A 12275-nucleotide genomic window follows, 5' to 3' on the forward strand; every position below is an offset into this window, starting at 1 on the left:
GAGCCGGCCTCGGCCCAGCTCTCTGCAGGGAGGAAGTGCTGGCCCCGCTCAGCCCGGCCCGCCTCTCCAGAGGGCGGGCCGGAAAGTGACTTCTGTCTCTGCCTTCAACCTTCTTGCAGATTTTAGATCTGTAAGCCGCGTGGTTCTCAGAACCAGTACTGCGCATTTAAAACAGAGGAGCTGCACAGCCTGGGCCTCTCCAAGCTGCTCTGCCTCAGGAGGAGGAGGGACGAGAGGCAGAACACAAGGGGACGGGGAGCGAGAGCGCGGGCTCCTCAGGACAAGTCCCTCTGGGTCACAGAGGGTTCGCCCACCCCTGGGCTCTACGCTCTGTCCCTTGTCGCCTCTGCTGGGCTCTACAGCCCAGGCCCTCAGCTCTGCCGGCCAGACCCCTGTCTGCTCGAGGTCACGGCTCCTCCCCGTCTGCCCAGCCAGCGCCCCCCAGCAAGCAGGCCCCTCCCCAAGCAGGACTCCCTGAATGAGGGAGCGGAGTGGCCCTGCACGGCCCCTGGGGCGCCGCCATGCCTCCAGATGCACCTCCTGGCCTTCACTCAGACGCTGGGCGCTGGGCGAGGGGCAGCACGGAGGGGGCGGCCCCCGCACTCCAGCACCGACCCGAGAGCACGCGGGGCAGAGCCACAGCCCAGCGGTCTGTGGGCAGGGCTGCAAGCCTGCACCCGGCCCCGGAGAACAGAGGGCGTCTGGGTGCCACCACAGGCCAGGCCGGAAGCCCTCGCCGGGGCAGCACAGACAGTCGCCACCACTGTCCACGGCGGCACCTCAGACCCCTCAACGCCCTGCAGGGAACTCACCGCTGCCTGTACCACCGGCCGTCTGGAGCTGTCCCCAGCGCACTGAGGGATCCGGGGATGGGGGATCGGAGTTGGGGTCTGAGCACTGGGGCCGCAGCAACTGGAGCTCTGATGGGGGAACAACTGGAAAGAGCACCAGAAAGCGAAAGCCCACAGAGGACGGGTGGTCAGGGGGCCCTCGAGGGTGAGACTAGCCTCTGCGGACAGAAGGGCACAGGCCCAAAGCCCCCAGCCCAACCCCAAAAGGAGCCAGACTGTGCCTTCCTTCTATTCACCCTCCCATCACCTGGAGAACGAGCCTGCTGTCCCCCAGGCCCCAGTACCAAGCACCACGGAGGCAGGGGACAGCAGGCGGCACTGGAGGACCGGGAGCCTCTTTCGCTCCTCCGCAGGCTGGCGTCCAAAGCAGGACGGCAGACCCCGCACCCCAGCTTCCTGCGAAGGCAATGGGCCCACAGGGGACAAAAGCACATCCCCGGGGACTGAAACCGGAGATGTCCACTCCAGAAAACAAGCCTCCCAGCAACACCCCCCCGGAAGGCCCCCGTCCTCAGCATCAGGGCTGGCCCACCACTTACCAGAAACCATGCATCCAGGATTAGGGGCAGCCCCACGGGGAAGGGACAGGAAGCCCGAGTCCACCCCACCCCCCACCCTCATCTCACCACAATTCTCAGGCAACCTTGGGCTCCTCACAGAGCCACTGGCCAAGCCCCCGTTGGACTGTAAAGCAAGCCTTCAGACCCCACTCCTGCCCCCAGCATCTGTCCATGTGGACTCATCAGCTCTCACGGGTCAGGAAGCGCGTCTCTCTCGGTCTGCTGACCTCGGACAATACCAGCCTGAAAACAAGTCATCCATCAACAGGTTTATCATCCTAAGAGTGGATGACTTTGGTTTGGAGAGAGTTGACAGACACACCCCAGAGCCTGCGGACCAACACTGCTCCTCTCCCTGGAAAGCTCCAAGGGATGGGCGCTCCCACAACCTGCCTGCGCCCCGTCCTCGAGAGCAGTGACCCCCCGGCAAACAGCCCCACGCCTGCAGGCCCCTCAGGCCCCGGCCACCCCACTCTCTGGGACGCTGCCCCACAGCTCTGGGAAATGGGGCCCCTCCTCGTTCCGGACCTCAGGTTGGGTGCCAAAAACCCGAACAGCTCTGCTGCTTCCCTCCTTCTTTTCCTCTTCAAGTAAACTCACAAATGTCAACAATCAGAAAAACATGCACATGGAGACATATTTCTCAACTCTGCCACGGCCCTCTCTGCTGCCGCTGCCAGCAGAAACAAGTTCAGCTTCCCAGCCCTGCTTATGTAAGTGGTGAGCTCGCCACGCAGCCCGTGGCCACCGAGCACGGGCGCGCCTGCCGATCCCAGGGCCCTGGAGGCTGAGCAGGGACTCAGGTCTGGCTGTCAGGGCCCCCCTGGCACCGCAGAACAGACTCCAATTTCTCAGGCTACAGGGGCCCTGGGGTTTCAGGCAGGTCACTGAGAAACCAGGTTCCTTCTCAGCAATAAAGGCCTTCAACTGAAGGCAGTGGCCGAGGCAAAGTATCCAAGAGGGCGCAGGTCCCTGTATCCAAACGCAGAATTTGGTCCGGGGGTGGGGGGGGTTGCCTAGAATACGTCCCCAGTGCTCTCATCTACCCCCCGAAGCAGCTCTCCGGACCACCCGTTGTAATCGCTGTTAGCCGTCAAGAGCGTCAGCTCTCCGGGGCCTGCCGCTCCTCCCAACTGCCAGGCAGGGAAGCTCGTCCTGCAGGGCGACCCAGGCACCCAAGTTCGGGAACCTGCCAAATTCAAACAGCATGGGCTCCAGGTCTGTCTGGACAAGGGTCTCTCTCCCCTGGGACACGTGCCTCTCTGGGCTCCCCCCAGCTCCCCCTTTCTGGGCTGCCGGCCACCTGTCACCTGTCACTTCCTGCCTTTCCACCCACCACAGCAGCTCAGGAAGGGAGTCCCGGGTGTGAGGGACCAGAGGGGAGCAGGCCTCCCCGGGCACACTGGCCGGCTGGACTAGGGCCCAACCCTGACCTTCCCTAGGGCAGCAGCTTGTAGGGGACGGACGGACACACACACAGACACACACACACACTCCCCCCCCCACCAAGTCACCCGTTCACGTGCCTAAAGGCTAAAGTTCGCGGGTCCCGGGGAGAGGCCCCGCCTCCTCCTGGAACTCAGCCGCCGGCCCCGCCCCACACCCTGACCTCCGCGGGCAGCCCGCCCCTCCTCTCTCCTGTTTGCGGAGCTGTACCTGCTCCTATCGGCCTTGTCTTTGGCAGAGTTGGTATTGACCTTGGCTCCGCACCGTGGACTACACCCTGCCTGGGGGGAGAGAGGAGGCTCCTCTCTCCCATACAAAGGAGGTGCGCTCAGACCTGCGTGGTGACTGGCTCCAGGGGGAAACATGTCCTCCCGCCCCCGGGGCCTCTCAGGGAATCCGCAGGCCCAGCCAGGAGGGTCTGGCCAGGTCACCTCTCCGAGGTTATCACCTAGTTGGACGAAAAGATACCAAACAGGGCAAACAGCCCGAAGGCCCCAGAGGCCCACTGAGACTGTCTCTGCCTCTGGACAGAAAGGGGCTGGGCTGGGGATGCCGGCCCAGAGCCCCCCGTGGGGGCTGCGGCAGGCCGGCTGGGGCCCGTGGGTAGGGTGGCCGGGACAAGTCGTGTCCACCCCTCGGCTGCCCCCCTTCCCCCGCCCTAAACACAGTCGTTCCCATCTCTGAAGGCAGCCTCGGTGGTCAGCCAGGAGCCTGCCCTGGGGGGGCGGGGGGCGACGGCGTGGCTGGAGGCGCTGCGGTGGGGCTGGCGGGCTGACCGCGTCCTGTCCCTCGCCCCACGGCTGGCCACGCGCTCCGCGAACGTGCACGAAGCTGCCCTTCCGCGCCCGGCGCTCTGGTCTGTCATGCAGGCCCCGACGTGGGCTCCCGCGGTCCCAGCGCGGCCTGAGCTAGGGCCGAGGTCACGCGCCCGCGCGCACCAACCCGGGCGCGCGCACCTCCCTCACCCCCGCGCCCGCGCGCCCGCACCTCCCCCGCGCACACGTCCCTCCGGCTCACCCCGGGTCCCCGGGAAGGACGCGGCCCTACAGCAACCTGCAAATCCCACCTGACCCTCGTGAAAAATCCCGTCGGGACCGTTTTAGAGCCAGACAGGCCGCCTCGAAAGTGAGCAAGGGCCGCCGTCGAGAATGAGGCGGGGAGGAAGGAGAGGGGGCGAGCCCCGCCAAACCTTCCAGCGCCCTAGAAGGGCCGCCAGGGAAGCAGCACAGGGCGCCCCGAACAGACTCAAGTCATGGAAAAACTAGAAATGGCTCAGAAACGACAATCACCAGAGCTCGCTTAGTGCGCACTGACGAACCGCACACTTTAGAACGGCTGAGCTGATCCCTCTGATGTGTATCTACCACAATCTCTTACTGGGCGCCTGGGAGGCTCAGTGGGTTAAGCCTCTGCCTTCGGCTCCGTCCTGATCTCATTGTCACCGGGCTCTCGGCTCTGCGGGGAGCCTGCTTCCCCCCCAGCTCTGCCTGCCTCTCTGCCTGCTTGTGATCTCTCAGTCCAATAAATTAAAAAAAAAAAAAAAAAAAGGGCGGCTCAGTCTGAGTGTTGGCTCAGCCAAGGCCCTATCCCAGGCCTTCCCCCCACCCCTCCCAGCAGGACAGTCTGGGCCAGGGATGAGCCTGGAATCAAACCCGGGCCCAACTGCTCACCACACCCAGAAGCAGGGGAAACCCAAGCATTTAGGCATCTGGCAGACCTGAGAGGTGCCCTGCAAACTCAGTGAGGCAAGGGCGTCCGGCTGGCTCCCGGGCTGAGGGATCCACTCCGGAATGCCCCCGGGGTCGTGCTTGCTCTGGGGGTCGGAGTGTGAGCTCGGACACTCTGCACGCAGCAGGGCGTCTGCAAACACTCTCTCCCCCTTTCTGCCCCTCCCCACTCTAACTAAATTAATAAATAAATTAAAAACCAGCACTGGGGGGAAATGATTTTCACTAAACTGAAAAGGGACATTAGGTTATAACTGGGGAAAAACAGAGCCACACCTCATGCCTCAGTCTATGAACTCAGAATGGATCAAATATTTAAATAGAAAAACCTCTTCAAGCAGGGGTGGGGATAATCTTTTAAGATAATATTGGCAAAAGGAAGATCTTATTAAGTATGAAACAACACCTAGAAGCTGTGGAGATTGATAAACCCAACTACATTTTTAAAAATCAGCATGGCAAACACAATCCCCCCCCACCCTGGAAAAGTCAAAACACTGATTGACAAACCAGGGAAAAAATTCATAAATCACATCATAAAAGCCTAAATTCCTTAATATATTAAGACTTCCTGTAAACAGTAAGAAAAAGACCAACAACCCCCACTTCTTAAGTTGAGAAACAGGTGATGCAAATGTGTCTCAGACATGGAAAACCCAGTCTCCCTCAGATAAAGTAAATGCAAATTAATTCCACACAGACTCCGTTTTCTGTGTAGATGCTAGTTTAGTAACACACTCTGGGCAAAGGTCTAGACGGGGCATTCGCTCACTGCTGCTGGGGGTCGGAACAGGTGCAGCCTGGGCGCGCTCTCGAAATTACAGACGTCCAGGGCCCGTGGCCCAGACTGCCCCAGGCAGCTCACCCACAGGGGTCCTCCCACAGCCTTGACATCAGGTGCCCACCAGGGGACTGGGAGAAGGACTCCTCTATGCTTGTAAGGCGACACCGAGCTCTTAATCTGCGTTCCTTCCGTTCCTTCCTAGTCCGAGGGCTGCACTGGTGAGGCCAGCCCAGGGCTCAGAGCCAAGTTCCAGCCGCAGGGCACAGGGTGCACTGAGGAGCTCCGTGACCTCGGGCTTCTCAGGGTCCTCACACCCCACTCTCCCATCCATAAATTGGAAATAAAAAGATGACGCAATTCAAAACGATGTTGTGAGGCTCACATCCGGTAATTAAGGTTAAAACCCCAGCCTTGGGCGCCTGGGTGGCTCAGTGGGTTAAGCCGCTGCCTTCGGCTCAGGTCATGATCTCAGGGTCCTGGGATCTCGTCCCGCATCGGGCTCTCTGCTCAGCAGGGAGCCTGCTTCCTCCTCTCTCTCTCTCTGCCTGCCTCTCTGCCTACTTGTGATCTCTCTCTGTCAAATAAATAAATAAAATCTTAAAAAAAAAAACAAAACCCAGCCTTATTTTCCAGACGTGCGATCTCTCAGGAAATACCAGGAGAGGGAGCGCACCAGCACGCGCAGAGCGGGGCTGGGAGATGGGGGGTGTGGGGGGACAATCCCAAACAGATGCTGCGCTGAGCATAGAGCCCAACGCGGGGCTCAAGACCCCAACCCGAGCCGAAACCAAGCCGCTTCACCAATGGAGCCGCCAGTGCGGCTCAGCAATTCTTGTCGGCACTGGCCCAGTGGCCTCCGCTTTTCTGCAAGGGAGTCCTCGGACTCTAGCCACCCCTCCTCCCGTCCGAATGGGCTCCCGGCATCAGTAACATCCAACAGGCCCCACTTATGCGTCCAAGTCTTGCCTGCCGAGGCTGGACACGACCTGCCCCAAACTGGGAGGCTGGCGAGCGGCCTTCCGCACCGTTCAGTACTGAAGAGGCGGCGGCGCCTCCCGCCACACCAAGGCATCGTCTCTTGTTCGACCTCTGATGTGGGCGCTGGCAAGAGAGAAGGTGACCCTGGCATCACGGTCCCCTCCAGCCGGGCGGGGGCGGACTCGGCAGCACATGTGGTTTAGGGCAAAGAGCGGGCTTCAGAGCCAGGCCTGTCACTTCCTTGCTGTGTGATCTCGGGCGCCCACAACCTCTCAGCCTCTGTCTCCTCTTGCCCACTCGAGGACGGTTTCCACAGCTCCCACCTCCGTCGACGTGCCCCACCGTTTGCAGCCGCACGCACGCGAGCGGACAGTTGTTGTCTTTCTAGAAATCCCTTTTCTTGGCCCCACTTTTCCAGCGAAGGCGCACCCCACTGCCCTACCCCGTCTACAGCTCACCTCCTCCAGAGCAGCCTACGCGCCGCGCCAGCTGCCCTCCGCCGGGGCTCTCACGAACCCTCCCGGCAGCCCCCGGCCTCCAGCCTCACAACTCCTCCTGTGAAGGTCACCAAAGGCCTGCCTGTTTCCAAGCACACCAGTCGGGGCCCAGCCCCGCTCTGGCCTGAGCCCCTGCCCCCTGGGACACTGTGGGACACGGAGGACTGCTCCCTCCTCTTCCCCAAGCTGTCCCCACTGGGCTGCCAGACCCCCACACTCCTGGCCCCTGCGACGTCACCAGTCTGCCCCCTCGGTCCCCTCCTCCCCAGCCAGCCCGAGCAGGCTCCGCAGGCCACTTCTCTCCTGTCTCCCAGCTCCACTCAGCACGCGTGAGGCTGGCCACCCTCCAGGCCTGAAATGGCAGCTGCCGCGGACCTACCGCAGGCGCAGGCCCCGTCCTCATTCCCAAACTCCAACTCCCACGTCTCCCACGGCTGATCTAGGTCTCCGTTCCCAAATGTCCCAAACTGACCTGATCTTCCCCTCCAACAAAACCTGCCCCCGCCCCCTGCCTGTCCCGTGTGCCCAGCGCATGGCCTGGGGCAGAAGCCAGCGCTTCTCTGCATGTGGCTGGCCCTGGCGTGCCGTGCCGCTGGGCAGGGAGGGAAGAGCAGGCGTGCTCTTCAGGAAAGGCGGCTGGGAGGCGGAGGGACACAGCACAGGGGCTAGAGGGACAGCCCCGATGCAGGGACTCAGGGCCCCACCCCTACAGGCAGAGCCGGCAGAGGGCAGGTGGGAGTGCAGGGCCCACTGGAGACCCAGCAGCACACTGGGCAAGAGCGACCGTGCCAAGGGCCATGGACCTCGCGGGATCTCATGGCCGAGGAGAGAGTGAATCACGGATTCCACACCCAAAGGAAGCGCCCACTCAGCCCTCAAGCACTCTCTTACAGACCCTACCTGGATGGCAGCTTCCCCACTGGTGTCCAAGGGGCACCAAGTGTCCCCATGGAGCCCTCTGCCCGAGAGCCTACAAGGCCCTCGGTGCCCGCCTCATCAGGCTGCAACTTCCCCGGGGGGACGGAGAGGGATCCCTACTGGGTTCCCTCGGGCCCCCTTCCCATGTCACCCTCTCCAGGACAGCCTCCCCTCGGAAAGGCCAGCTCCACGGCCTGTCACATGCACACAGTCCCAGCCCTCCCCCGCTTGTCCCCTGTCCCCCACTACCCAGCTCGTTTCCCCTCCCCCATGCCCCCCCCAATCGCGGAACCACGGGTCCTCGTATTTAACTCTCGTCTCCAAACTGAAGCACAGGGAGCCGGGGACTTCGGTCTGTTTCGCTCATGTTTGCATCCACGGCTCTAAGAACAGCGTCGGGAACACCAGCCGACAGAACAGTTTGCTCGAACGCGCGGACTGTCAGCTCCGCAGACTGACTCTCCCGTACCTTCGTACCTTCTCTCCTTTCATCCTCACTACGGCCAGTAGGTGTTTGTTGCTTGTATTTTCCAGACGAGGACATGAGGCTCCAGGAGGGAACCTCACAGAAGGCTCCCCACTTGCACCGCTGGGCAGACAGCCGGGGTGCTGAGCTGCCCCCCCGTGGAGAAAACGAGGTCGGGCGGGGGGCGCTGGCCGCAGCAGGAAGGCTTGGGAAGAACCCGAGCCCCCCTCCATCCGGGCCACACGCCCAGGATAACTTCCCACAGTGACGGAGACTCTCTGTGTCCAGGACGCGAACGCCACTGGCGCTGCTGAGCAACGGAGGACAGTGGCTGTGACCTGACTTCACCGTCGCTCGTGTAAATGGAGCAGCCACACCTGCCCAGTGACTGCTGGCACGGGGGCACACGGGCTGGGTCGGGGGCACACGGGTCGGCCGGGGTGAGGGGGAGGCGGGCACAGTGCAGAGCGCATGGCTGCCCCAGGGACCCTCACACACACCGCAGCCGTGGGCCGGGGTCTGTCCCCGGGGGCTTCCTCCGCACCATCCCGCCTCCGGACAGTTTGTCCTTAGGGTGCTGGCACCACCAGGCCTCAGGCGGCTGGGCTTTCTCGGTCCCTTTCAGGGACTTACTCTTGGCCATGTTCAAGCTCCTTTTAGGGTGGAGTCTGGGTGGCCGGTCCCACACGGGCCCCCAGGGCTTTACGTGGCCTCCGTGTTTGCTCAAGTAAATAAACAAGGGCCGAGCCAAGGCGGGGAGAGACTTCTGGGGACCAGAAGCCAGAGGGCGGAGGGCCTGCCTTCAGCGGCCTGAGCACCACCGGAGCCTGCCATCCTGGCCAGTGAACCACAGGCCAGTGTAGAAAGGGACCCTCCCCGCTTCCAGAGCTCTCTCCGCAGTGGATCTGGGGTGGGGGCCAAAATCCAGCCAACACAGCCTCGAACTCTGATACACCGAGACCCAAACCACCCAGCTGGGGAGGCCCGACAGGGGTGAGGCTAGGGCAGGCAGGCGCTGCGGCAGGAAGACGCGCCTCGAGGGAGGTTCAGACGCCCAGACAGGACTCTGGAGACACTGGCAGCTGTACGCGCTTGCCTGTGCCCCGTGGCACTCTGCAGCAGGCGGCAGGAACCTGAGTCACCCGTGTCCAGGCCTTCCACACCCAACACCTAAGTCCCAGCCGTGCAGGGCCCCGACAGCAAGTACCTGAGCGGGGCCCTCAGCCCGGCCATGCGGGCAGCCTCTGACTGCGGAGAAAGCAGGCCTCCGGCTGTGTGAGCCCCCCCGCCCCCGCCCCGAGACCCACCGGATTTCCCCTCTCGCCCAACTCGGCCTCTGTTGCCCCTTCTCCTCCCCGAGGCGGGACATGCACACTCATCGGCTGCCTGCTTCCTGGACAATATCTTCGCTTTTACTCCCCAGCTTGTGGGCCGAGTCTGCGTGGGCGTGGGAGGAAAGCGGGGTATTTTCTGCTTCTCTGCATTTTCCTTCTGAACTGGGCTCTCACTTCCTCCCCCAGCTCTCAGTTCTGCCTTTCCTAGGCTGTCTGGGCCTCGAGACCACCACACAAACAGAGACTGACCACAACCTCTTAGGAGCCAAGGCAGGAATCCCCCTGAGACAGGTGCCCTGGGGCGTGGTGGGAGGTGCACAGTCACTAGCAAGGGAGCCCCTTGCAGGGGGCCGGGAAGATCACAGACACCACAAAGCCTCCACCACACCCCACCCTGCAGACCTCTGGCACCCCCATGGGATGAGCCCAGGTCTCACTTCCCTTCCGTCGGCCCCTTTGGCCCCAGCACTCAGCTCCCCTCCTCACAAACAGCCCCAGCTCTGCTTCTGGGGGGGACATACAGCACTGGAGCCCCAGGAGCCTGGGCCTCCACCAAGGGCCTGCCTACCTCCCTTCCCAGCGTCTGTGAGCCTGTCTCCCCGGCACCAAGTGTATTTTAGACCCAGCAGAGGACAGGGACAGAAGCGAATGGTATCTGCGGCCCCAATCAATGGTGACTGCTCCCTGCAGGGGTCCCCTGTGTGCACTGACAGAGGGAACCCCTTTAGGTCCCTCCGCCCAGCACCAGGGGCACCACCAGCCAGAAGGCAGCCCACTCCCCAGCCTCTGACTCTGGCGTCCTCTCTAGACAGAGAGATCAGGCTGAGGATCTCTGCCCAGGACAGGAGCCCTCGGTTCCCAGAAAGCTGCAGGCTGCCCCTCAGAGAAGCCCTCGCAGCCTAAAATAAGCTTCTTGGGAAGCAGTGGCCGCTGGGCTAGAGGAGAGCCTGGACACGCAGCTGGGCGTGCTGCCAGGGCCCACAGAAGGGCCTGGCTGCCAAGGGCTGATTACAGGCAACAGGAGCAGCAGGGCCCACTGCCCTGCGCCTCGCCCCTCCTCTCTGGAAGGAGAGCCCCGTGTGTGCCGAGCCGCCCTCCGCAGGCCGGTTCAACGCCCAGCGCCGGGGTCTGCCGAGGCCAGTGCGGGCAGCGGGACCCGCCGCTTCGCGGTCGGGGCGCGGGGTGGGAGGCAGAGCCAGCCACGCGGCCCCCACAGCCGCCGGTCCTGTACACAGGACCCCAGGGCGGGAGATCCGCGCCCCCCCCAACCCCCAACCCCGCTGGGACCTCTGCCCTTTAAGGACTCGTGGGAGCGCAGGGAGGCGGCTCGGGACGCGGCGTTCCCAGAACACGCCGGGCCCGGGGCAGCGGGCAGCGCGGCGGCCTCCGCGGCCAACGGCGCAGGACGCGGTGGGGCGCACGAGCGGCGGGTGGGCGCGGGACAGGGGCGCCGCCCCCCTTCCTCCCGCCGGCCGCCCCCGCCCTGCAGGCGCGCGCGGAGCTCTTACCCGGCGCGGGGCAGTCCCCCGGGACCACGACGGCCCCCGGCGCGGCCAGCAGGGCTGTCAGCAGCGCGCAGCGCAGGGCCAGCATGCTTCCTCCACGGCCGAGGCCCCGCGCTCCCGGGGCGGCGGGGCGGGGCGGGGCGGGCGGCGGGCGGCGAGCGGGCTCCGGGCCCCGAGGGCAGCGCCGTGGTCCCCGGGGGCCCGCGCACGGCGCCCGGCGAGTCCCCGCGCTCCCTCGGCCCCGGCTGGGTGGCAGCTCCCGCGGGCGCACGACGCGGAGCCGCCGACCGTCCCGGCGCCTGTGACACTGGAGGAGCGGCCCCCGCCGGCCCGGGGCGCTGTTACGAAAGCCGAGCGCGTGGCGCAACCGCTCCGCGCGCAGCCGACCGCGGGGGCCGCTTCCGGCCGCAGCGCCGCACCTGCCGGTCCGCACGGCGACCCCGGCCCGGCTCCGGCGACTCAGGCCCGGCTCTGCCCACCGTGCGGCGGAGCGCGGGGGAGTGAGCGCCGCGCTCGGTTTTGAATTTTGGTTTCGAGGCGGGGATCGCGCTGTCAGAGCCGCACCCGAGAGCCCGAGGCCGCCGGCGGCGCGGGGGCTCCGCGGAGGACGCGCCCGGGGAGCCCGGGAAAGCGCGGAGGCCCGGGCTTCCCCCACCGGACCCCCCTCAGGCTCGGGCGTCGGAAGACCCGCTGTGGTCAAGGTCGGTTCTCTCTCCCGCCTGCCCCCCGGGGTGCGCGCTGTGGGGGGCCCATCAGACCCGGTCCGCACCCAGACCTCTCCTGCTGTGTCTCTGATCGCATTTCCGAGTCTCTGGCTTTTCACTGTGTTCTCCTGTCCTATGCACAGAACAAAATCTGTATGACCCCAGAGACGACATGGACACCCCGACACAGGTCTGGGCCACAGGTGTCCACCGAGGTGGTGTTCACCGAGGTCGGAACCTGCGAGACTTCCCCGCCTGACAGATAGAAACTGGTCCTCGCTTTCAGGAGCAACCACAAGGACTTTTCAAAAGGGCCCACCTGTGCTCCTGGGTGGGGTGGGCGGGGGCCTCTGGACCTGATAGGGGGCCTCAGAGCTCCATTTAAAGAGGAAAAAAGTCCTGAAATAAGGTCTAGGTGGAGAAATTTCTGGAAAACCAACTACAAATTAGAATGTGCTTTTCTGCTTTGGGCTTCAAGCTGACCCTCCCCCAAATCTAGCTTCCA

The 12275-nt window shown here is 64.0% G+C and overlaps 1 protein-coding gene across 3 annotated transcripts in view; it reads right to left on the reverse strand.

The window, feature by feature from the left end:
* Positions 1-11967, reverse strand: part of IL6R (interleukin 6 receptor) — a 39364-nt gene extending 27397 nt beyond the window's left edge. Inside the window, exons 1-2 of one of the 3 annotated variants that reach the window (XM_004780312.3) lie at positions 1391-1415; positions 813-935 (exon numbers count right to left, since the gene is read on the reverse strand). In XM_004780312.3, coding sequence (XP_004780369.2) covers positions 813-935; positions 1391-1400 — 133 coding nt within the window. In that variant the 5' untranslated portion in view covers positions 1401-1415. Of the gene's footprint in view, positions 1-812; positions 936-1390; positions 1416-7222; positions 7858-11069 lie in introns of those variants that run through there. The other 2 variants (XM_045086850.1, XM_004780315.3) reach the window with 2 other exon arrangements.
* Positions 11968-12275: the final 308 nt, after the last annotated feature.

Source organism: Mustela putorius, unplaced genomic scaffold, assembly GCF_011764305.1.
Source record: "Mustela putorius furo isolate JIRA1106 unplaced genomic scaffold, ASM1176430v1.1 tig00000997_pilon_pilon_pilon, whole genome shotgun sequence".
NCBI lineage: Eukaryota > Metazoa > Chordata > Mammalia > Carnivora > Mustelidae > Mustela > Mustela putorius.